Here is a 23780-nt window from a genome sequence, read left to right as displayed (position 1 = left end):
AATGACTTGTGTTAAATAAGCTATGCGTCAGTGAAAGAGGACTGATTCTCAGGTTAATTCATTCTTGAAAAAAAAGAAAGGTGTAAATTACTACTCTGATTCTGCCTGTGTCTGTTTCATTACAAGTAGGAAGAGTTCTACTCTATGAGTGGGGAGCATAGGATCGGGCAAGTGACAGCTGTGTACCTACATGCTTCATTGGGGCTGTTTAAAGCAGTCTGCTAGCAATCCAAAGGTAATTTAAAAGCTCAAAACCAAGCAAAATATCCCAGCAATCTGGATGAAAACTTCTCTGCATTAGTGTCGACACAAGACAAAATGTGGCCGGATCTTTTCTGAACTACTTTGTGAGTAGCAAGGATGTGGATCATGCCTTTGTTGGAAGAGAAAGCTGAAATGTCACCCTGCAAGCTAACAGAGTTCCTCATTGCCACCTGTTCTCAGCTTTCTTATAGCCTGATTTCCAGCAAGCTTATCCAAACAGTTTTGAAAGAGCCATGCTGTCGGGAGTTTTTTCAGCATACATGATTGCCTCTTGAATTTCCAGTAGGGCTCCACACACAGAGCAGAGAGACAATATAAATTACTGTGGCCATCTCTTCTCCTGGATGTTGGAGAAATGCAGTGGAGACATACTGGCTGTTCTGTGCCAAGACTGCTGCCTCCTAGGATGGTTTCTAGGGTGTATCTCCCTATTACATCAAGGGGTCCAGCCTTCCACTGATTTAAATCTTTGGTTTGTTGTCTGTTCTGCCCTCTTCCATTCCTCCTGCTAGGAGTCAGATTCTAACCTCACCCATCGCACAGAGGCGTAATCTTAAAAAAAGGAACAGCTGAAAGAAAAGTATGAATGAGCTGGCACTCCTGATTTTTTCTCTGAGAAATAAATGTTGCACATGAAAATACTTACTTTTGTTTAATTCCAGTCTGCATGAACAAAAGAAAGAAAATAAGCAAAGCTCTTAGGAAAATGCATCTATATTAAAAAAAAAAAAACTTTAATAGAGTGCTATCTAATAGAATGACTTATTTTGTCTTCAGTCTTGCAAATTCACTCACAAAGGCGGTCTAATAAATTATGTGATTTTTAAGAAGGTGCAATTTTGTAGGTTTTGTTGTGTTGTTGTCTTTTTTGGTTTTGTTGCTTTTTTTAAGAGGAAAGATAAAAAACACCTTCTACTGGCTTTCTGTAATTCCTGGGCTAGGGCAGATTTCTTAAAAGAAAACATTTTTTTTAAAAAAAGCAAAAAGCTACAGGATTTTTTATGGGGAAATTTTGATATAGAGTTTAAGATTTGACTAATGAAGTACTTACTGGGCTGAGTCAAAACTCAGGTGACTGTCCCAGTAGGACTACAACCTAACCAGCCTCATCCATGTTCTTGTGTTCTATTAACTGACTTTTATGGTGGATCTCTTACCCTTTGCTCAGCCATATGCGTGTTCTTTTATGAGGCAGAATCACAGAATCATAGAGTGGTTTGGGTTAAAAGACCTTTAAAGACCATTTAGTCCACCACCCTGCTGTGGGCAGGGATGTCTTCTGCTAGACCAGGTTCCTCACAGCCCCATCCAGCCCAGCCTTGAGCACTTGCAGGGATGGGGCATCCACAGCTTCTCTGGGCAACCTGTGCCAGTGCCTCACCACCCTCGTAGTAAAATATTTCTTCCTTGTATCTGATCTAAATCTATCCTCTTTCAGTTTAAAACTGTTGCCCTTTGTCCTGTCATTATATGGGCCTTGGCAAGAAGTCATAAGCCCCCCTTTAAGCACTGAAAGGCCACAATGTGGTCTCCCCAAAGACTTCTCTTCTCCAGGCTGAACAAACCCAACTCGCTCAGCCTTTCCTCACAGGAGAGGTGCTCCAGCCCCTTGACCATCTTCATGGCCTCCTCTGGACCCGCTCTAACAGGGCCGTATCTTTCTTGTGCCAGGGACTCCAGAACTGAATGCAGGACTCAACTGTAAACGGTTTTCTGTCTTTTCAGGGGTGTTTTCAGCCCTTTGCCTGCTGGGCCTCTAAGGTAACCTCAGCCAAGCCGAGCTCACCAAGGGGGCTCCAGCTGCCTCCAGCCCATGAGCTCTGCACAATTTTGATCCTGCTTTCCTGCAGAGGTGGCAAAACTCTGTGAAACTGTTACTTTCATGTGCGTGTTATTGAAGGTCTTTGTAGACTTTCCAGGGAAATGCCCCTGTCCTCCTCCCTCCCTGGCACCGCTTCCCAGCCTTTTAGGTCGCTGGACTGGGCCTTGTGGCACATGTATTGTGTCGCAGGGTGACCCCCCAGCATGCTTTAGATGCAGCCACTGGGAATCAGTTATTTGCTTTTAGGATGAAGTAGGAAATGTGTCTTATTGGTAGGGAATAACGTGCCACCAGCGCCTAATAATTCACCACCAGTGCCAAGGGACATCTCCCCTCCGGCCAGGACTACAGGCGTGGGGCGCCCGCCCGCCCTGGCCGGCGGAAGGCGGGGCCGGATGGCGCGGGGGAACGGAAAGCTCCAGCCCGGGTTTCCCGGCGTCCCGGCATCTCGGTGCCATCCGGGGGGAAGCGTTTAGGCGGCAGCAACCCCGGGAGGGATGAGGAAGGTGGAGGTGCGGTGGCAGGTTCTTCAGGTCGTTCTCTTCGCCGCCGGTCCCTGCTTGCCGCCCTTTCCCTCGGCCGGCGTCAGCGCCGCTGAGGGCTCCGCGGGGCGGCCCTGCCGGCCGCTAGTGCGGCGCGCCGGGGCAGAGCCCGCGGGTGCCGTGCCGTGCCGTGCCGTGTCGGGCGGCGGGCGGGGGCGGCAGGGCGCGCTGGGGGAGTCGCGGCGCGGACGGGCGGGCCGGGCCGGCGTGGCCCCAGCAGGGAGCCCGCGTTCCGCTGCGGGAAACCCGCCCGCCGTGGGGTGTGCGCGGTCTGCTCCGGTGAAGGGCCGGCTCACTAACGGCGTTCAAGTTTGTAACTGGATTGAAGTGTGCCCTGCTGGGAGGCGCGGTGGTGGTGGTGGTGTCGGTCCCGGGGGGCTTGGGCCCCTTCAGCAGAGCTTAGGTTTGGTCTTAAACCAGTCCTGCTTCAGCGTGATACGTCTCTTTTCTTGCTTCAGAAAGTGTTTTGAAAAATACATTGAAAATAGGGGGGAATGAGAGCTGCTAGCTTTGAGGAGCCGTAATGTGTGATGTGGATTTCTGTACAACTTGCAGGTGAAGGTTACATTTCTGGGTATTTGTGCCCCCACCGCAGCGATCTGAATGCTTCCCTAGGGAAAGCTGGTGAGGAAATCCAGCGCGCAGTGTGTTTGCCTCAGAGCTTAGGTTCCTATCTCTGTTGCATGCTATGTGTTTCATACATCAGCAGCTAGATTTTCACTTGTCTGTTTTGTGGTTAACATTACAAGAGACACGGTACACACCTTTATTATTATAATCAATTTTCTTATAATTGTGTCTAGAAAGCTATAAGCATAAGCTTATTCCAAGGACCTGAGGGTATACTAATAATAATGTAGGAGTCCTTCAGTGGCAAACTTGGAAATATATTGAATTTTCAATTCTTAAGTGGCTTGTTTTGAATTGTATTTGAGTCATAGGAAAACAAGCCAAAATATTTATCTTTTATAGGGCCAACTATATGGGTGTGGGAATTGGAGAGATGTTTGTGCAACTTTGGTTTTTTGGGGTTTTCTTTTTTTTGAGACCTCTGGTGCTGGGGGCAGAGCGATCTCCACGCATAATATACTTATAAGCTCATTAAGAAAAAACTGTGACTGTAAAGACAATAACGTACTTGAATCCTCTCTGCTATAATTTGAAACCATTTCTAGTCACAACTGTAAATGGCTTGGGGAATGGCTTAAGTCTTTTTCTTTAAAGCTGGCTCTTCTGGTTTTGTTTTTGGGTTTTTTGTGTTCTTTATAATCAGGTTTCTTCTTTAAGTTAAACAGCCCAGTTAATTTAATCTTTTCCTGTATATTATGCATTTAAGCTCTGATCGATCTTGATCCTCTTCTCTGAATTCATTCCAATTCATATACTTGACTAATTTGAAGGGCAGTATTCAAAACTGGATAGAGCACCCTAGTTGAATTTTAAACAGGAGTGACTAGTGTGGAATAGTTACATGCTACCAAAGCTTTACTTCTGTTTACACATCTTGGTATGGATGGCATGCCATTGGCATATTCAGCTTCTGTTTTAGCTTAGGCTCCAGGTCTTTTCTGCATGACTATAACGTAGTAAGTTGTTCCCCTTCCATTCGATTGTTCTTGCCTAAATTGAAGATCTTGCGTTTCTTCTGATTAAAGTGCCCTTCCCATCTTTTTTTTTCTTCCTTTTTTTTAAAAAAAACCTTCTCTGATTAGTAAAGACTGGGTTTGAATTCAGAATTTTCTTCTATCATGTTCTCATTTTGTTGCAGCTTGCTGCCTTTGTAATATTAATAAACAAAATCTTTACTTAATCATTAAATAATGCTAGATTTAGGAGGGTCCTCTGTAGACCTTTAATGATCTTATTGATTATATTTTTCTGCGTGTCCTTGCAGCCAAGATGAAAAGCAATGTCAACTTAATATTGAATTGGACCTAAACTAAATCTTTATCACACAGGAAAGTACATTTTCTGACTCTTAATTAGGACAAGCCTGTGTACTTCCAAGGCTGGCAGGAGACAATATTGCAAGTTTGTTTTTTGCTCTTTGATCTTTAGCAGCAGCATGTTTACTCCTTAGATGTGCAAGGCACAGAGCACCCTGAATAGATGTGGAGAAGTCCGTCCTTAGTAAATAGGATTTGAAAATGTATTTGGGCCACACAATAATGCCTGTCTTAGCTTCTTTCTCATTCCACTGCATCCCCTAAATTTACCTCATCTGAGCCTTTAGTGTTTCACAGGGCAAGACGACCCCAGCAAGAAGCTCTGGTCTGCTTTTGACACCTTGTACTACAGAGCATTTTCCTCATTCACCAGATAAAATCTTTAAAAAATTTATAAGCTAAATACAAAATCCCTTGTGTAATATGCCACAGCTGTCTCTTACTTCGGACTGTTTTTTCTTTGCGTGTCAATATACTGTTTGAGCATTTTCCTGATGCGTAAATTAGAGCTGTATGACAGTATGTTAACTAAAATTCATCAGTCTTTACAGTTCTTTCTCAGGAGGTTTTCCTTCCTTGCTAACGGAGGCTGCCTTGAGCTGTACAGAAACTTTCAGCGTAGCAGAGCAGCTTTTCTCCTTTTCTCAGCCTACCTGTCTCGAGCTTCACAGTAGCACAAACTAGAAGGCATTTGGTGTCACACACTTACACTCTCTGAACTCCCAGCTTTTACATGGTGTGACAACTGGGAGGAAAAGGAGGTGTCCTAAGAGTGTTGTGTTTTCTTGCATCTTCAAAAGGCGGCTGAAACTGAGTAGCTGTTAAAATTATACAGGAAAAGAAACAGGAGAGGAAAAGTTGACTTTCTCAATTGCTTTATAGCATTGATAAATCCTATCCTGAACTATTTCATTAGTGTCATTAGGTAACTCCAATGTAGTGACAACTGCAGTTGTACATGCATATATAAGGCATAGATCCAAATGTTATTTAATAAAGCCCACAATCATACAGCAACATATCTGTTAGAGGTAGAATGATCCTACCAGATGGCCAGGTTTCTTTCCATTAAGCGTAAGAAAAACCTTGATTTACCAGGTATTTTCAGTCTTTTGAGTCTCATTGTAGCTTGCTTTAAATTGCAGTAGGCTTTTTTTCTTGGCAGTGACTTTGAATGGAATTTTCAAGTATTTCTGAATTCTTAAAAACTAGGGACATTAACTCTTTGTGAAGAGGCAGGGGTTTTGGAGACAATAAACGATTTTTTATTATTATTATTCTGCTGTTATGTAGAAAGGATATAAAACTTGTGAGTTATAGTATCAAAATATCAGCAATTATAGTTATTAGAAATGTCTTGTGTATCTCAAAGTTACTACAAGTCCTAATTATTATGTGGTTGCTTTAAAGTTTGCTCCCTCCATCCCTTTTTTTTTTTTTATAAGGAGATACAGGTATAGCATAGAGGTATTTTTATTCTGCTGTTTGTACTGCTCTTGTGGACTGGAAGACTTAATCTGCCCTAGATGCTGCAAGTTGTTGTGTTTGTGGGTTTTTTTAGTGGAACTAAAAGCAATACTTAAAAAAACCCCAGAATTTTCCCAGTTTACCAAAAAAAAAAAAAAAGGGGGAGAGTTAGAATACATAAAGTTGTGACAAAGAGCAGTTATTTTCCAAGTTCACAGGAGAATGGAAATAACTTTGTAGTAAAGAAAGGCATAGCTGAGTGCCAGGAAAAGCTTTGTGGGAGGGTGCGATGTTGGAGTAGGAGCTCTGCTGAGGTTAAGGAACCTCTTTCAGAGGAAGTTAAGACCACTTTGGAGGCTGTCTAGACGTGAGTAGGCCTCGCAGTGGACGGCTTGGGTGAAATGGTTACTTGGAGTGATTTTTAGCTGTTCCTATGAATATCTTAATAACTTTTCATGCACTCAGGTACTTATAAAGTTTCTGTTTCTTGTTTGTAAGTCATTATGCCTTAGCTGAGACACAGTAGCTTGCCCAAGTGTGTTCAGTCTGTTGATAAACCAAGGAAAATTAAACCTATTTAATGGGTTTGGTTTAGACTAAAACATTCATTATGATGAATTACGGTAACGACCTTCATATTTATGATGATTTCAGAGTATATGCATGGTTAGGTATCACTGATAGTCTAGCTGTATTGTGAAACAGTGAGTATAAACCTGTGTTCGTCCTTGTTTTGGGGGTTATCCTTATTCTGGTTGCAGTTTATGGTTAGCGTGTTGTTGCTTTATCTCAAACTGGCAAACACCAGAACCAGTCAGCAAAAAAAAAATTATTACTGGATACAGTTCATAACATGTAGAAATGTGAAGAGTAACTAACAATACATTGAAACTAAGTATTTTTACTCCTCACTAACACTGCATTAATTTCTTATTTTCGATGCCCAAGAATCCCTAGTTTTCTCTTTCTCTCATCTTCATAAATATATATGGGAGTTAGTTACTGCTGTAGGGGAGAAATTTATTTCAGTAAGTTCTTGTATATTTTGTTAAGAACATGCTTTATTTGTAAATAACCTAAAACATCATAAGGTAGCTGAACTGAATATTATGTGGAAGTATAGCTGTGTTCACAGCACAGATGACTTAGACTACTTTCCGGAAGAAACAAGTTTATTTTTTCCATATTATGTAACATAACAAGTGATTACTCTGTTAGAAGAAAAGCCTTTTAAGCTAAGTTAAATCAGGAGTATTCTAATCTAGATGCTTTTGGTCTTTTATGTAGAAAACGAGGCAAACTTAGACAATTACATATTAATGTAGGCTAAAATAATACTCTCTCTCTTATTTTAGGGACCTGTGGGATTTAAGAACATCTAAGAAAATCTGCTTCTTCTACATCCTTCCATCTTAGCATGCAATTGATTTCACTTGAAATACCTATCTGAAGAAACTTAACAGTAGGCGAGGTGTAATTGCTTTTTAAAAATGGTAAAAGTAACAGCTGACAGGATACCCAAAAGAAAGCCATATATTTGTGACATTTGCTATAAACAGTTTGAAACTCCATCCAAATTAGCTAGGCATTATCTGATACATACTGGTCAAAAGCCATTTGAATGTCATGTATGCCATAAAACATTTAGGCAGCTAGTCCACCTGGAGAGGCATCAGTTAACCCATAAGCTGCCTTTTAAGTGTACTGTTTGTTATAGAAACTTCAAAAACTTAATCACTTTCTTAAAGCATCAGCAGCTTCATAACGAAAATTATCAGAATGATACGAAACAAGCAGAAAACTCTGTGGATTCTGAGCAAGACAGGGTCACTTGTGGCATATTTCAATGTTCTGCGTGCTGGAAATCTTTTACAGCTGAAGAACGGTGGACACTGCATCAATGTCTGAAGGCAGATCATCTACGTGGTGCCAGGAGGAGAAAGAAAAGTCATGCTTGTGAATCATGTAACAAGACATTTCCGTCAAGATCTAAGCTAGAAAGACACTTCCTTATTCACACTGGCCAGAAACCTTTCAAGTGTTCTTCATGTGGCAAATCTTTCAGACAGTCAACGCACTTGAAAATCCATCAGCTCACACACACTGAAGAAAAGCCTTTTCAGTGCTGTTTTTGTCAGAAGGGGTTTAAAATACAGAGCAAACTCATGAAGCACAAACAGCTCCATGCCAGAAATAAGACTTTCCCCAATATTGTATACAAAGCAAAGACTCTTAAATATGCCAGACCTCACAACCTGCTCGAAGGAAAGAGGGATAGTCTTGAGAATGCTGACACTTACGAGTCACAGGAGAAAAACCCACTTGATGTTCACTCAATTTATGTTGTACCATTTCAGTGCCCTGCATGTGAGCAGTGTTTTGAAACAGAGCAGGTTCTAAGTTTGCACAAATGTTACTTAAGAGATGGCAAAAGTTCAAATAATGGTACAACAGCATGCAGCCACGCAGTCAGTATGAAAAATAAGATCCTGATGAAGCTGAAGTGTACTGGAGGAAAGGCAACAGACTTTGCTTTGACTGATAGAAAAAAAATAAAATCGGGTCACTTTAAAAGTTCTGACCTGGTTGCAGCTAGAGATCAGTGTTCTGATCAGCATGCTTCTACTAAACCTTTCAAGGATTGCCATAGCAAGCTTGACATGCACAAGGTACTTAGTAATCGGATGAAAAGAACCTTAGCTGTGCCATTACCTTGGCAGAAGCACCTGCAACCTCACGACTTTGGAATTAATTTAGAAGGTATGCTTCCTGGTGAAAGCATGTTAAACATTGATGATTCAGTGGATAATAAAGAAGATGCTTTTTATGGTTCATCAGATGATGGTTTCTTTGATAATTCAGAAGTACCTCACTGTGCTTTTTCAGCTTCTGCTAAAAATATACATAACAGACGCAAAGTGTGTAAATGTGACAGATGTGAAAAAATCTTTCCATCTTCATCCAAACTTCAAAGACATTATCTTATACACACGGGACAGAAGCCCTTTGGCTGTAATGTTTGTGGGAAGACATTTAGACAGTCAGCTCACTTAAAAAGACATCAGCTCACCCATACTGAAAAGAGACCCTATAAAAGCCCAGTTTGCCAGGAAGAATTTGAAAACCTGAACAAACTTTTCAGTCATCGGGGAGATCACATTGAATTTAAGTGTTCTCAGCCTGTGGGTTATTCGGGTTGTTCTCAAACACCTTCACAGGCATCTAGCTTTCAAGAATTTGAGCTGATTCAGTCAAACCATGCAGCTGAAATCAAAGTTGAAATCGAGTCAGGGGACTTTGTTCTTGACACCAGCAGTAGAAGCACAGAGCCGTCGTATTTGGGTAGTAAATTGTTGGAAACAGAGAAAAGCTGTTACAGCTGTTGGCATGACTTTTCTGAAGATACTGAAAAAAATGAAGATGTTAACAAATTGTATCAGTGCAGTATCTGCTTTAAAATTTTTAAGTCTCCTTCAAAGCTTGAAAGACATTATGTAATGCATGCTGGACAGAAGCCTTTTGAATGTTTAGTTTGTGGTAAAAATTTCAGACAGGCCCCACATTTGAAAAGACATCACCTTATTCACTTTAAAGAGAGCTTAAACCTGAGTTCCACTGCGCAACAACTGAAGAATACATAGTTTTTATCAAAACTGGATAATGTCCTATGAAATTATATACGTGGTTGCATAATTATTAAAAGGCTTATGTTAGACCGAACAATTGGCTGAATGGGATTATCTTTTTTTCTATTATGGGGATGACTATTACGACTATTCTGTTATGGAGGTGAAGAGTTAATTTACTGTCTTTGGAACTGTCTACTTGATATAAATTGTGGCGAATGTAGGAAGATGTTTAAAACAAAAAAAACCTTGCAACAGAAAAGCCACTTTGCATTTATTTTCCTAAATTAATTCATAAGTACAGATTCTCACTGTATTAATAGTGTTGCAGCAATCTGCAGTGCTGCACGAGTCATATATTTTAAAAGTTATACCTTTTTCTGTACAGGATTTTATGTTATGCTGTCCAATTATAACTACCAGAAAAGTAAAGATAAAAAGCTTAACTTCTAGAATAGAGAAAAAATGGTCCTTTTACTTTCTTCTGGATCCCTATACATTGCACACAAAGGACAGTTGCTGTATTTATTTCATACTTCCTAAAAAAAAAACAAATAGAAGATGCAGAAAATAAGTAAGTAGAGAAGGGGGAAAATAATGAGAAAAAAATATTGATGTGGCATTATAGAGGAGTTAATAGAAAAATGTTACCTGCTTTGTAATGTGCTTGGAGATCTGTGGATGAGGAATTGGATCTTTTCCCTTTTTATGATAAAATATAAGTAGATAATGCTAAAATAGCAGGGTTTCTAATCAGTTAATCCACTTTACCACTTCTTTGTGTATCCCTTGCCTTTTCTAGCTTTTTTGGCCAGTTCAAGCAATACCGAACTATTTTTCTGCAAGAAAAGAAGACAAGAAATTATCATTAACATTGTAAATGGGCTTACTATCTGTTCCAGTCTCCTGTCTAGCACACATGTTGCACCAGTAAAAGAAATGTTCTCTGAAATGTGGTAATAATTCAGACGAGCAGTTTTGTTGGGAAGTCATGTTCTTGTTACATTAAATATAAGAGACTGAAAATAACTTTTAGCTCAAATTAAGTAATTCCAATTTTGTATTAATAGAATCAGTAGTTATACTTTCTGGTAAGTAGGGAGCTTTGCCCATTGTTCCTGTAGGGCTGGCAAAAAGCGTAAGTGCAATGGAGCTTTATTAATTATGAACAAGAATAAAGTTTCTTTTTTTTTTCCTCTGAAAACTACCTTTTTAGGATATTTTCCTTTGTTATGCAATTTTTGAATAGTTGAACCATGAAGTTTTTAATCCTATTTCTAAATTAACATATCTGTAAGTAACATGACATTCTTTTCATGATTTAAATAGATCTATATTTATTTAAGTAAAATGGTTTTGATTTTTGTAAAAAAAATTTGAAATTATTTATCTAGGTTTTGTTGTGGCATGAGCTTTGTAGTATTTGGTATAAATGAAGAGTGAAGAAAACTTTTATTTTATTTTTGTACATGTTACTGTTTCTCATTTTCAGAGAGAACAAAACCAGGAAAGATAGTTGGAAACAGTCTGTAGTTACTGTGATTTTTGTATGACAGATGAATTCAATATGTTAATAATATAGTTACATATTGAGAATTTTTCTCCCTATGTGAATTGTTTCATATTGAAAGAGAATACTGTATAAAGTGTTTTGAAAGTGTATTGTAGAGCTCTTGAAATACTTGTAATAAACTATTTTGTTTATGTTGTACTTTTATTGTACACTTTACATACAGCCGAGTTTTGAAACGATGTAACTTTCACTATGCAGAAAAGTTTTAAGACTACATATCAAAGTAACTAAATGTGCATGTTAAAACAATAGGTTTTGCTTCAGCTGTTGTTTTGTCATAAAATAGAAATACGTTCAAAGATAGTATGATCTTTCTTAAGGAGTCACAGTTATTTTACAAAATGCTATGTTTGAGAGGAATGATTAGAGAACACCAAACTTGGTATGTTTTGAAAATACCAATTTGAGTAAAATGAGGGCAAGGTAATACAGAAAGCTGCTTTTCAGGGATGAATAGACATATGTGGGAAGTGTTATTGTCTGATTAATTTGGAAACCAACATAATTGGGCCATAATGGGATTTCAGAAGGGCAGCAAGGGCCACTGTTTATCTGGCGCTCTACCCCTTTTTGAAAAGTTTTCTGTCAGTATAAACTCAGAATTTTAGGGGGATTATAGCATAAACCAAATAGAACAGGTAAAGCGGTTTCTAAAGAATCAGAAGAAAAAAATATTAAGGTTGGAATCCTGTCCCTTTGAAGCTGACAGTAAAATTCTCTGAGTACCTTTGAGAATTTGAGCTAGAATGGTTCTCCCAGTGTGTTGACAATGACATTTTGTGTTGCTCGTTAGTATGTTAGTCATTTTCCATAACGCTTCAAGGAAAGTTCGAGCCATCAATCTTTGAAGTATCTTTGGTGGCAGAAACATTGCCTGTGGTTTTGTTAGAATGAGCTGATGGCTAATAGTAGTGGTCTCATGGTACTGAATTTGTGGATTTTTTTTAAGACTATATGCAGAACCAAAGCACATTGTAAGCAGGAAAACAGTGGGTCCTCCTGTGTTGATATTGAGCTCCCCTCAAGGAGAACTTCTCGAACTGCCTGTATTCAGCTTTGAGGTATTTCTGTGTGGAATAAAAGAAGGGTCAAATATTTTAAAAAAAGCAGAAAAAGGTAAAAGGGATTTTTTTAAAAAAGACAAAGTATACTAAACTCACTGGAACTGTAGTGCTAACTGATCACATCTATTTTCTATTTAGGAAGTGTGGCTACGGATAAATGAAAATGTGTATGATTTTGGTTGCTGTGCTATCCTTGCAATGCTTGCAGAAAGTCAAACCTTGCAAAATATATATAAGTATTCCTATATATCTCTAAGGAAAAATTCAAAAAGGAAAAAAGCCATCATAAACTACAGAAAACCTGTTTAATCAGTTTTGTAGTTCCTTCTTACTGAGTGGTTTCTCACTTGTCCGTGATGTGCTCTCACTGTTATACCCAGAGCCAACAAGAAAAGTTTATGAGGCAAATAGGAGATAGACACAGAAGGAGCTAGACGGAAGGTAATGAGACCTTAGGTTTCAAACTGAGATGCTGGATCTAATGTTTAGTTTTGCTGGCTGCCTTCTAGTATAAATGTAAAATTCAGTCATAATCTTGCAACAGTAGCTCACTTGAGTAACACGTAGATAAGTACAGCTGGATGACTCTTAAATCGATAAAGACTACGGATTTGGTCCTTCTAATGGCCCCTTGTAATAATGTTGAAAATGTCTACATCTCCTAAATAACTAAAGGGGTCACGGTTCGTGTTCTTAGTGCAAGGTTTTGTGGATTTTTAAAGTGCAAGTTTTAACTTAATAGCCTAGTTTTATGGTCTGATGGCTATGGATGAGATGTGTCTGAGAGGCAGTTATCATAAGGAAAATTGAAATTACAGAGCTCTTATATACCTTATTTGCTCCAGGTTGAGCAAATTAATTGTTCTCCATATGGTAACTGGTTCTGTCAAGCAGCTTTTAAATGGCATCTCTTTTAGTATCTGTTAAAAAAGTTTATCTTCAAAGTCCATGCAAGTGAAGGAGAAATCAGCCTTATGCCAACAAAACCCTCACAAGTAAATTGATCATTTGCTTGTTCAGAAAGTGCCATTCTAACATGAAAGTGTCACTATGTGTGACCTGAGTTATCACAAGTCTTTGAATGCTGTTTTACTTCTGTACTAAGCCATTCCAGTTCTTGTTTGCTTCCAGCATATGTTTCTGCATGGCTTGATGCTGCTATACACCTGACGTAGTTTGGATATGCAGCTGAAATCTTTCCTTTTCACTGAAATCTTTCCAGTGTCCCTGGTCCCAGTTAGTATGGATCTGTGAAACCCCGTATGTGACTTACGGAGAGTCACAGAGATGGTGGTTGCACGTGTGCTGCTGTGGCATGCAAAATGGTGCCTGAGGATGTGAGTGCATGAAGATGTGAGAAGCTGACCAGCTATGATGTGTGCTGGGGTCTCTCATTCTCCACTGAAAGTGGTCTGGGTATGTAGGGTAATAAGAGCACAGGGAAATGGTGGCTGTCCAGCTTTGCCTATGGCTGCTTCACTGGATGTGGCATTGAAACATGCCTTGCTGACATAGTGAAGGAGGGGAATACAGAAAATTATGTGGCCGCTGCTATATAAAACATAAAATTCTATTCATAAGCTAAAGAAACAAACTACGGGTGGTGTCCCCATTTGTACAGCTAATGCACTGCACTCAGTTTCTCTTGCCATCAAGGAACGTGCTATCTTCTTAGTATGCAAATTTGCATTATTTTATTTGTGCATTTTTTTTAAAGAGCATACATTTTAATGCTTAGTATGTGTTTGCAAAAGTAGCTTGCTGAGCTACAGAAATTCAGATGATTTCCTCAATTTCTACTTTATTTTGATTCTAAGAGGACCCTGGAAAATACAGCTGAGCAGAGATACTCCTGTTAGTGACAATACAGTCCTACTAAACCAAGTTGGAATCTGCTAAGCCATCTAGACACCTCAAGTGCATCAGTCAACTTGAGGATAAATTTTAAGCTCATATTATGATTTTTTTCATGACATTGAGAGTAACTTTGGATTAGTATCTTGTAACCTTGTTTGCCATAGTGCAGTTTATCTTGTACTCTGGTTCTTAATAATAGCAGGTACTTAGGTAGTGAGAATAACTTTGTAAGAATTCCCTCAGGCATCAAATAATGTGTCTGATGTTAGTGCAATTAGCAGAGGAAAAATGTCCATTTGCCAATAAGCTAAAATCATTTGTTGTGTGATATTCTAGTTTATATCACAGTAGAAGGGTTTTTTCGGTAAAAGGAATCATTGAAAAATAATTTATTAACTTTTAGTATTAATACCAGTGTGAATTTTGCTCTTTTCAGTAGGTATTCTGTTTAATTGCCACTTTATCCTCTTAAAATCCTGCCATGCTAATGGAAATGTCTACTAAAAGCCTAGAAAACATGGAGAAAGACAAGGATGAAAGTTTTAGGAGACTGGACCTAGCTCTCAGCATCTTACGGGTTGTTCTCTCTTGATTAAGTTTTGTGCTGCGTATCAGATATGCTTCAGTTTTGTCTGCAATCTTTTTTTTTTTTTTTACTGTATTGTGAAAAAGGATGTGTGATCGAGAATCTACTTTTACAGTGATGCTGCAACAGACTTAACTTTCCATAACATTTCTTAAGCTAGCACTAGCAGAAAGGAAATTATTTTCCTTGGAGTCTCATTTCAGTGAAGGCCTCACGCTCCTCCATCAAGCAGATTTATCTCACGTTATTTTTTCGCCCCATAGAAATTGTATCACATAACAGCCTCTTGCAGGATTTCTAGCCAATATTTCTACAGCTTTACTGATCTCTTATCTTCATACCACTGTTCTGCTCCAGTTGGTAGGAACCTAACTAAAATTCTCTGCAGAGAATTAGTATAGCCCAGAGTCTGCTCTAACTTGAGCAGTTACCCAAATGTGTGCCCAGCAACAGAAAGCAAAGGATGATAAACTCCCGTATTTCCCCTTCTCTTTCACTAGAGGCACTGCTTGCTATTCTGGGATGTAAAAACAGCTGGGTTGCTGAATTAACCATATTTTTCTCTAGTCATGAGCTCAGAATTTCCACTGAAGTTATTGTAAGTTTTGCACAAAAATCAAGGGCAGTACATTGGCCAGAATGTGTGCTAAATAAATATTTATACACAAATCAGAATGCTACTGACGGCTTCTTTACACTTCAAAATTCTAAATATTTTAAGAAGCATCTGTTACTAAACTGAGGCATCATTTTTGAAAGTACCCATATTTACTGAGTGGAAGTACACATATTTACTGAGTGAGTACCCATATTTAATGAGATTAACACAGTGACAAAGTCTTGGACTAGAAGAATGCACATAAAATAGTAAAAGCAATGTGATGTGATTGAATTAAAACTGTAATAAACAGGCTCAACATTTAGTTTATGTGGCTATTAACTGCTATGAAGGATAAGCTGTAAGTAAAGGAATAACCCCAGACATTGTGCCTAAGCTTTTCACACGTTGAACGATTCCTCTGATCTTTTCTGAGCAGCTTTTCAAAATTTTATTTACCTGAAAGCAGGTTAAATCAGTATGTTTCTTCTATCATTTGAACATGTAAGATACACAGGAGGTTTCTGGTCATCTTTGAATAATGCATTATTCCATAAATAATTATTCCATTTCTATGCCATTCATCTCCCTGACCCTTTCAAAAACTTTTTTCTTATAACTTTGCAAGTAATATTTAAAAGTGCTGCATATTCATACGTCACTTTCCTTCTTTGGTTAGAAGAAAAGCTGTATGTGCAAGTTTGTGCATATACATGATAAGACTTGAACTTCTCACGATTGAAGCTTTCTGTTTCAGAGTTTTTCAGAGGGAGGCCTCAAACCCCCTTGTGTTTATGTGTAAAAGTCAACAAGCTAGAGATAAAAGCTGATTTTAAAAAGATGTAGTCTCCCAAGCTTTACAGCCTTGCTTCACAGAAAGCCTACCCAACATATGGCTTAATGTCCCTGGGGCTGGGATTCATCTGCCCTAAGTTAAGGTATCCAGTGTGTAGTTAGGTACTTCTGCAAAGCTAAGCTTATGCATTTAATAGAATGTAATTATATTAGGCCAGACAACAAATTCCCGTACAGCAGTGAGATGCACACAGGTATCTAGGCCTCCATCCTGAGAAGCATAGTTGTATTAAAAATCACCTGGACCACCTCGGTATTTTTAAGTTGCAAAGGGAAAGCACAATTCAGCCATCTCCCTTTAGGACGTAAAGTTTTTATTCTTTACTTTCTGCATACATTGCTGTCAGAACAATCGCAGCTCACTTTTGAAAAATGTAATGTAGACTTCCCTTGGTGTCTTGAGTTATGTGCCACAAGGTCCAAGAAACACTAACGGTATTCAACATACTAGAAAAGAGTAAAAACTGCTATTGTAAGCAGAAGTACAGCCTCATTCGGTCATTTTGGAAGGAATAAGAGGCTCCGGCATCTCTCAAGAAGTAATGCGGATCAAAGACTCAAAGCCTTGATCATGCACTGGAGCTTTAGGCCTAGCCTGAAATCACATTGGTTGACCAGCAGGAAAACAACCCCTGGGTGGGAGAGTGTGGAGCAGGACAACAACGCTGCCGGTGAGCTGCTCTTCGGTTTCATCAGAGCAGCATTAGCGTGCCCTCAGCTGTGAGGGAGCAGAGTCCCCACCCTGGCAAGGTTTCAGTATCTTCAGTTCTGTTTTATGTTAGGGGAACCTCTGCCGCCTTCGATCCCCTGGCAACTGGGAGTTCAGGCAATAGCAGAGTTGCGATAGTAGCCACTCTGTCATTCCACGTCAAAGAGCCAGGAGTAATTGCTGCACTGCAGTGACCAGGCTGAGGCATGTGGGGAATACCTGTCCCTAGCACGCTGCTTGTGTGGAGGAGAAGTCACCTGATGCCCATTTATAACTTTGAAGGAACCTGATGACTAGAATGCGTAAGGTAATGACATTTTGTACCCTGAGCACCGTGGTGGCATTTGTTACCTGCTGTGGAACAAAGATTTCTCACCAGTTTACATAGGTGCAAGATGGTATCCATACTGAGCCTCCGTCTCTCAGTGCAGAGTTTATTTACATCTAAGAAGCTGAAAGATGAAAGATTCAAAAGGTAAATCTCTATATTTGTGTGAAAGAGAAACAGTAAAAAAATGAAAACACTTTTATATTAGAAGTATGTAGCCGCTGAATCTAGTTTCACTGGTCATGTCTTACTGAAGACCCTAAACCAATAACAACCTTAAAATCAATTAATATTAGAAATCCTTATAGAGAAATTATTTGGAGTGTTCATTGCTAGAAATTAATAATTTCTATAACTGTGTAGAACCTAAAATAATCTAAAAGGTAGGCAGGACAGAACATAGAATCAACCTCTGCTGATTATCACTAGATACTTCCTGACCCATTGATTATTCTGGAGAGAATCACAGAGATAAAAGCAGTGGCCAGCTTATTGATGACCTTGGCTTATATAGTATACAAAGAAGAGGAGAAAAGCATATTCTTCCTGGCTACAATAATATTTAAGGGCAAGCATCCAAAACAAGGAGAGCTAATTAAGCAAGAAAGCAGCATTGAATATAAATTGACCAGGACTGTATGCAGCCTAGAAATGAGTAATAGTCTTGAAAACTGCATCTACTCAAATGTGTGACTTTTTAAATAATACATGCCTTCATGAATGAATTAACAGATTTTTGAAGAGAAAGAATATTTGATTTTCTTGACATGTTAAGTCAATGAGTACTGAAAGATGGAGAACTTCACAGAAGACTGTGGGGACGATGGGGTGCAGGGTTTTATTTTTCCCCTGACTACAAAACAGTTTGGGGTGGAAAGTGACAGATGTGCCTCCACTCAGGGGGAAACTGAGCATAGTGTTCAAGAAACCAGTCTTAATAGACAGTTGTGAGCTGGGGTGAGAGTTGCAGATGGGTACACAGGTACAACACTGTGTGTCATTATGCCTGGTCTCACCACAACTTCTCTTTAAAGGTTCAGCTGCTCTTTAGGTTTGAAAGCGATTTATTTTGCCAAAGTGCTAATTTACTTTCGCTATTCATTTGTAGTCCTACTGTCCCAGCACTCTGTAACAAAACAACACCCCTTACAGAGAAATATTTAATGATTATTTATAGGGAGGAGATCTCTATCACTTTACTTGACATTGCCACCAAGGGATGTAATCATATTGCCTAACATTAGGCATCTAATATTAGTTTCTGATATCAGAAGGTCCTTCAGAAAATGAGTCAGAGCACTTAAATTAGTTCTCATTTGCCCTCTGGAAGGACCTCTGTCACCACATTGTAGTGGGTTTAAGACCTCACTGGGACACCCAAGTGCCAAAAGTTAGGTAAACATGGATTCCTCCTTGAGCTTTCATAGCCTTGATACCCTATGGAAATTTGTGGGTTCTGACACATGCCTGATGATCTATCATAAGCAGAGGTCAGAAGGTTTAAGTCAGCCTTGCAAGGCTGTTCTAGACAATTTACCAAGACCAAAATCTACTTGCCTGCCTATTTTTTGATATGGGGATAATTAAAAAAAATGTCACCTTCTAGGTAAAACTTGAGCATAGGACTAGACAAGAAATCAAAGGTCATCAATTACTGTCACCTCTGATCCCAAGAAATCATCATAGCCTCTCCTGATTGTCCCATGGTCCACTTAAGCACAAATCAAACCTTTAGCTCCCATATGAAAGCCAGTTTTAGAAGCCTTCCTATTTTCAGCTTATATTTACAGGTAATGAACTTGCATTCCTTTGTCCTTTTATATTATTGATTCATAGCTTCAATAGTTCTCTCCTTTCCTGCCATTTAGCTCTCTAGTCTACTCTGATGGTAAAAGTACTGTTTGTTTGCCAAACTGACAAGCTGTTACCTTTCTACTTGTTCTGATACATGCAAACATAAGCTATGTATGTTGATTTCTGAGGCAGTCAAATATAGAACAACCTAATTGTGAAACACAAATTTTCTGGATCTTTTAAAGCAAAGGGTTGGAGCAGGCGTATTTATTTGAGTGCTGCCACTGTCTGATCCTATTCAAGGTACTGTCATTACTTTTTCCATTCCCATTGTACATTCTAATTCAACTTCAGAAAGAATATTTAGTTTAACCTCTGCTTGAAGAAATGAAACAGATCACCTTGATATCAAAACAAAGGAGGTCATATTCAAACAGACTTCAATGGTACCTGCCTGGAAGCTGAAAGCACTCAAGTGGCAGGTGCTGGATAATGAGCACAGAAACAAAGCGCTGGGACTTCTCTAGGGAGTCCGTTAATTTCCTCCTTAATTAATCTGTTTACCAAATAGAATAACTTCATCGCAAACCACTCTATAAGTCGTTACCAGACTGCTGTGAGCCTCTGATTCCTCCCTCTTGCTTCGCCTCTCCTCCCCGGACCCCCGGGGAGGGGTGTCTGTCAGACCGAGCGGGCAGCTACGCCCAGGCCTCGGCCCACGTTTGGCGTGACGGAAACCTTTGCCCTAAAGGACAAACACCGTAGGAGGAGTAGCCTTAAGCGGCTTTACAGCGAAGGGAGAGGACAGAGGCCACCTGGTGCCTTCACCGCCTCCCTCTTCTTTCCCCTCAGCCCTCCGGCTCTTACAGGCTCCCGAGGGGCTCGTTGAGGCGCTCCCGGCAAAGGGCGGGTGTGCTGCCGGGGCCGGCCCGGGCCGGCGGGCAGCCCTCCACCGGGGCCCGCTCCGGAACCCGCCTCGCCGCCCGGCGCCCGCGCCCGCCGGCTGCAGTGGCGGGGAGCGCGCGGCAGGTGGCGCAGCCGCCGCCCCGCCCCGCCGCCGCTCTCACGCCCCTCGCCCCGGAAGCGCTGCCCGCTCCGCGGCTCCCCGCGCGCACGGTGCTTCCGCTCGGCCTCCCCTGCGCGCGGGGCCTGCCCGGGCTGCGAGCGGCGGGGGGCGGCGGCGCGGCCCGGCTGTGCGGCCCGGCGGCTCGGGACGGCGACGCCATGGCGGCGCCGGCGGCCTCGGCCCCGCCGAAGAAGATCGTGGCGCCCACGGTGTCACAGATCAACGCGGAGTACGTGACCCAGGTAGGGCCGGCGGGGGTCTGCGGGCCGCCTCTCCCGCGGCTGGGCCGGCTGCTGCAGGGGCCCGGCCGGCAGCGGCGGCGCCTCCGTGTTTAATAGTCTCTGCCGTCGGTGGGTGTGAGGGAAAGAGCCTTGGCTCGTCCTAAATGAAGAAAGATTTGACACCAGGGTTACATGTGAGGGGGTGTTTGCCCTCCGCGTTTCCAGACCAGAGGAATCTACAAGGGCAGCACTACAACATCAGTCAGGTTTGTTCCAGGCCGTGGAAAGTTGCTGAGAGTTTCCCGTTGCTGAACATTTTAAGTCGTTTTATACAAGTATTCATCTTCTGTGCTGGAAATGCCACTTTCCTTCCTGTTCTACAGCATGAGGAAGGTTGAATGAAGTTGCTTAGGAAACTTGCCACTGGCTCAGGAGTTTTGGTGAAGTGATGGCTACAGTGAATAGCCTTGAAATTTTAGATCTTTATATATAGCTTCTGGTTCCTTAATAATTTTCAGCCTCGGGTTTGCAATCTCTGAAAGATCATGGGGTATTTTTGAGGGATTTGCTAGAAGTAATGTAAGAAAAAAGGTGTTTATTATATACCAGTCTATGCAACTGAAATTTTTACAGGGACTTGCATTTCTGTTGGGTTGGGCATAAAACCTTACGTGGTTGAGAATCATTGCTCTTGGAAAACATAATTTTGTAACCTGCAGTTACTGTAAGCTGAAATGAAGCAAGGTACTAGTGAAATAAAGTTTTGGAATGAGATGTGCTACAGAGTTATTGTATCGCTACAACTGAACATGTATATATTTACATTTTTTTTTATATTTTCCTCCATGCAGTTAGCAAATAAATACTGGGCTCCACATGTGAAGAAAAAATTGTCTTTTGATTCAAAGGTAAATAATTTTACTGGAATTGTGTTGGGATATAAAAAAATGAGGATCAACCCTTTTCTGATGTGCCAACGTCCAATGGTGCTTTTTTAATGTAAGAGTGTAGAAGACTGCTTGTAAGGTCAACAGTTGCTTAACACGCTGTATTTATATATTTTTACTTTATAAATGTAGGTGCTGTTATAAAGGTGTGCTATAGCACTGCAGTTCTTTTGTATGCTATTTGTTCAGTTTATTTTGGCCAAGACCATAGGAGAATACAAGATTTTTGAGCACCTCCTTTGAGCTTAAAAGATATTTGAGGAGGTGTTCCTCTTAGAAATCAAAGAAGGATGAAAGATGCAGGTATTACTAAACTATGTACTTCTTTCTAAAAGCTTCCTCAGAGAGTTTTGATCAGGTAACTTTAGTACTGCTCTGGTGGATGTGTGTGTTTTGAATGTTTAAAATTTGGCATGATGTGTTTGGTTTTGTGTTGGTTTTCTATCATGTGGGGTTCTTAAGCATTAGGTTTCTTTCCCGGGTGGTTATTTGGCTAACCCTTCCTTTCCAGCCTCAGTATACTCAATCTCACTGTAGTATTTGTGATACTGTTTGTCTGCAATTGTTAGAACTAGGAAGTACATAAGCAGCTGGATTGTCATGTAATGTAAGAATGTATCTGTTGTAACAGATGGTGCAGATTCTTTCATTCCTGTTGGAAGAACTAAGTAAAAATGGCTGGATTTGGTTAAATGTCAGTTAAAAGAAACAGTGACAACAAATGACAAAGTTTCTGCAGTTTTCGTTCTTGAAGACTGTTCTTTAAATTCAACAGTAAGCCAAAGATTAAAAATAAAAAAAGGTTTTAATCTCTTTGACGTTTGTATAAAAATCTCAGTGAGGTGTAGGTTATTCTTTCAGAATAACTTGAATGAAGGTCCTGTCAGTTTTCTATCGTTGTATGCCTTCTCCTAAGTTGATTAACTTCCTTTGTGAGAGTGTATGTCTATGAAGCTTTAGGACTCTTCAGAGCTGAGACATAGTTGTTACAGCATTTTGGTCAAATAGCAGTAAGCAGAGAGTAATTAATTTAGAGTAACTTTGAGTGCGTAAGATGTTTTAATGCATTTCTAATCACTTTATGAAGTACATAAAGTCCTTGACCATTTTTTTGGAAATGTTCTTTCCCACAGGTTATTGAAGATGTGTATACAAAAGAAATTGTCAGGTCAAAGTAAGTACACTAGTCACTTTTGTTTATAAACAAACATTCCAACATTTTCTGCATTGAAGTGGTTTTTAATGTTTTGTAAAATATTTTAAAATGCATTAACATGTTGAAAGCAGATGAAAATTACTTGAGTGTGTTTGAATCATTTAATCATTATGGCGTTTCAAAGTCTGAATGTGGCAAAAAGAAAGTTCATGAGCTCATAATCCTTAAATGTGATGGGTGGACATAGTATTGTTTGGTTCCTTGATCTGGTAATCTTTTGTTTTTTATGTTGATTTTGTTGTGATAGTTATAGAAGACTGATCCCTTCTTTTGTCACTAAGGTGTGTAGAGGAAAAAAAATACCTGTTGAGCAGTTGCTGCCTCAAGTTTTTTCGCTTGTTCTCTGATTATTGTTACTGGGTTTTTAAAGGGCAAGTCTCATTTTAGTGAATTGTAATGTTAGATGGAAGAGACAAAAGAATTCAAGATGAACTGCATTCTATAGCTGTGTACAGAAAAGTTGTAACTGTAGTTCTTGGGAGCTTTTCTGGGGAAGTTTGAGCTCTGGAGAGAATTCTGTTTATTATTCCTTCATGAAAGTAATTAAAGAATTGCCATACAGGATCAGAACAAGCTTTCATTTCCAGTCAGTAAGAAGAAGTACTATTACAAACTGATGAAATATATAGTTGTATTTTTCCAGAAGACACTCTCAGCTTCTAGCAATTTATCTCTTCAAGGCTATTGGAAGCAGTGTCTTCATATTTAGAAGATCTATATGGATTTTTTTTTTAATGTAAATCTGTTTGCTTAATGAACCACGTGAACTTTAGCTTCCCCAGCAGTTGCTTCTGCATTCAAGTGGTTGCACTTGCATGGAAGTGGGGGGAGCAGAAATAATTCCTAGATGTTTCTACAAAGGTGTGTATGGGAGGCTTTCTTTCCTGTGTTAATTGATTGATTTTTTTTTTTTTTTTAGGTTTGCTATTAGAAAGATAATGCTTCTTGAATTCAGGTAAGCTAATTGGAGTGAAATTTTAGGCTATTTTTTGATAGGAACCTATAAAGATGAGAAGCAGATGTAGTCAGTTTGAAAGTAGTATACTCATTTGTTCCTACTTGCTCAAGCCTTGAATTGTGTACCTAGGAAAATTACACGAGGAGAGCTTAATTTAAGGAAGAAATAATTTTATAAGCATAAGTAACATATCAGAGTATCTTGGTTTATGATTCTGAATTTCTCGTGAAAGTGAAGCACCAAAGAAGAAACTATGAATGAATTGGACCCAAGGTTTTGACCTGTAATTTGGGATGTGTCATTAAACCTTAGATCAGAACTGACTGAAGTCAGAGGAAGTT

At 39.8% G+C, this 23780-nt stretch overlaps 2 protein-coding genes and 1 long non-coding RNA gene across 5 annotated transcripts in view; 2 read left to right on the top strand and 1 right to left on the bottom strand.

The window, feature by feature from the left end:
• Positions 1-2502: 2502 nt before the first annotated feature.
• Positions 2503-11378, top strand: ZNF770 (zinc finger protein 770). The gene is made up of 2 exons (XM_005234611.4): positions 2503-2619; positions 7397-11378. Exon 2 carries the CDS (start codon positions 7532-7534, stop codon positions 9680-9682), a length of 2151 nt encoding a protein of 716 aa, XP_005234668.3. The 5' UTR covers positions 2503-2619; positions 7397-7531; the 3' UTR covers positions 9683-11378.
• On the bottom strand, positions 9917-20017 carry LOC114011376 (uncharacterized). 3 transcript variants are annotated; one of them, XR_008745453.1, is made up of 4 exons: positions 19899-20017; positions 19482-19587; positions 17261-17361; positions 9917-12307 (listed from the first exon to the last, which is right to left on the bottom strand). It is a non-coding gene; the product is annotated as an uncharacterized LOC114011376 (long non-coding RNA). The 3 variants fall into 3 exon arrangements; XR_003553237.2 differs by having other exon boundaries at positions 19482-20001; XR_003553238.2 differs by lacking the exon at positions 19482-19587 and having other exon boundaries at positions 19639-20001.
• Positions 20018-20127: 110 nt separating this feature from the next.
• The window catches only part of AQR (aquarius intron-binding spliceosomal factor), a 55657-nt gene continuing 52004 nt past the window's right edge, over positions 20128-23780 (top strand). Inside the window, exons 1-4 of the mRNA XM_055793782.1 lie at positions 20128-20339; positions 21170-21226; positions 22399-22439; positions 23401-23436. Coding sequence (XP_055649757.1) covers positions 20256-20339; positions 21170-21226; positions 22399-22439; positions 23401-23436 — 218 coding nt within the window. The 5' untranslated portion in view covers positions 20128-20255. The remainder of the gene's footprint in view (positions 20340-21169; positions 21227-22398; positions 22440-23400; positions 23437-23780) is intronic.

The sequence above is a fragment of the Falco peregrinus genome, chromosome 1, assembly GCF_023634155.1.
Source record: "Falco peregrinus isolate bFalPer1 chromosome 1, bFalPer1.pri, whole genome shotgun sequence".
Taxonomy (NCBI): Eukaryota; Metazoa; Chordata; class Aves; order Falconiformes; family Falconidae; genus Falco; species Falco peregrinus.
This window is presented reverse-complemented; position numbering and strand designations above follow the sequence as displayed.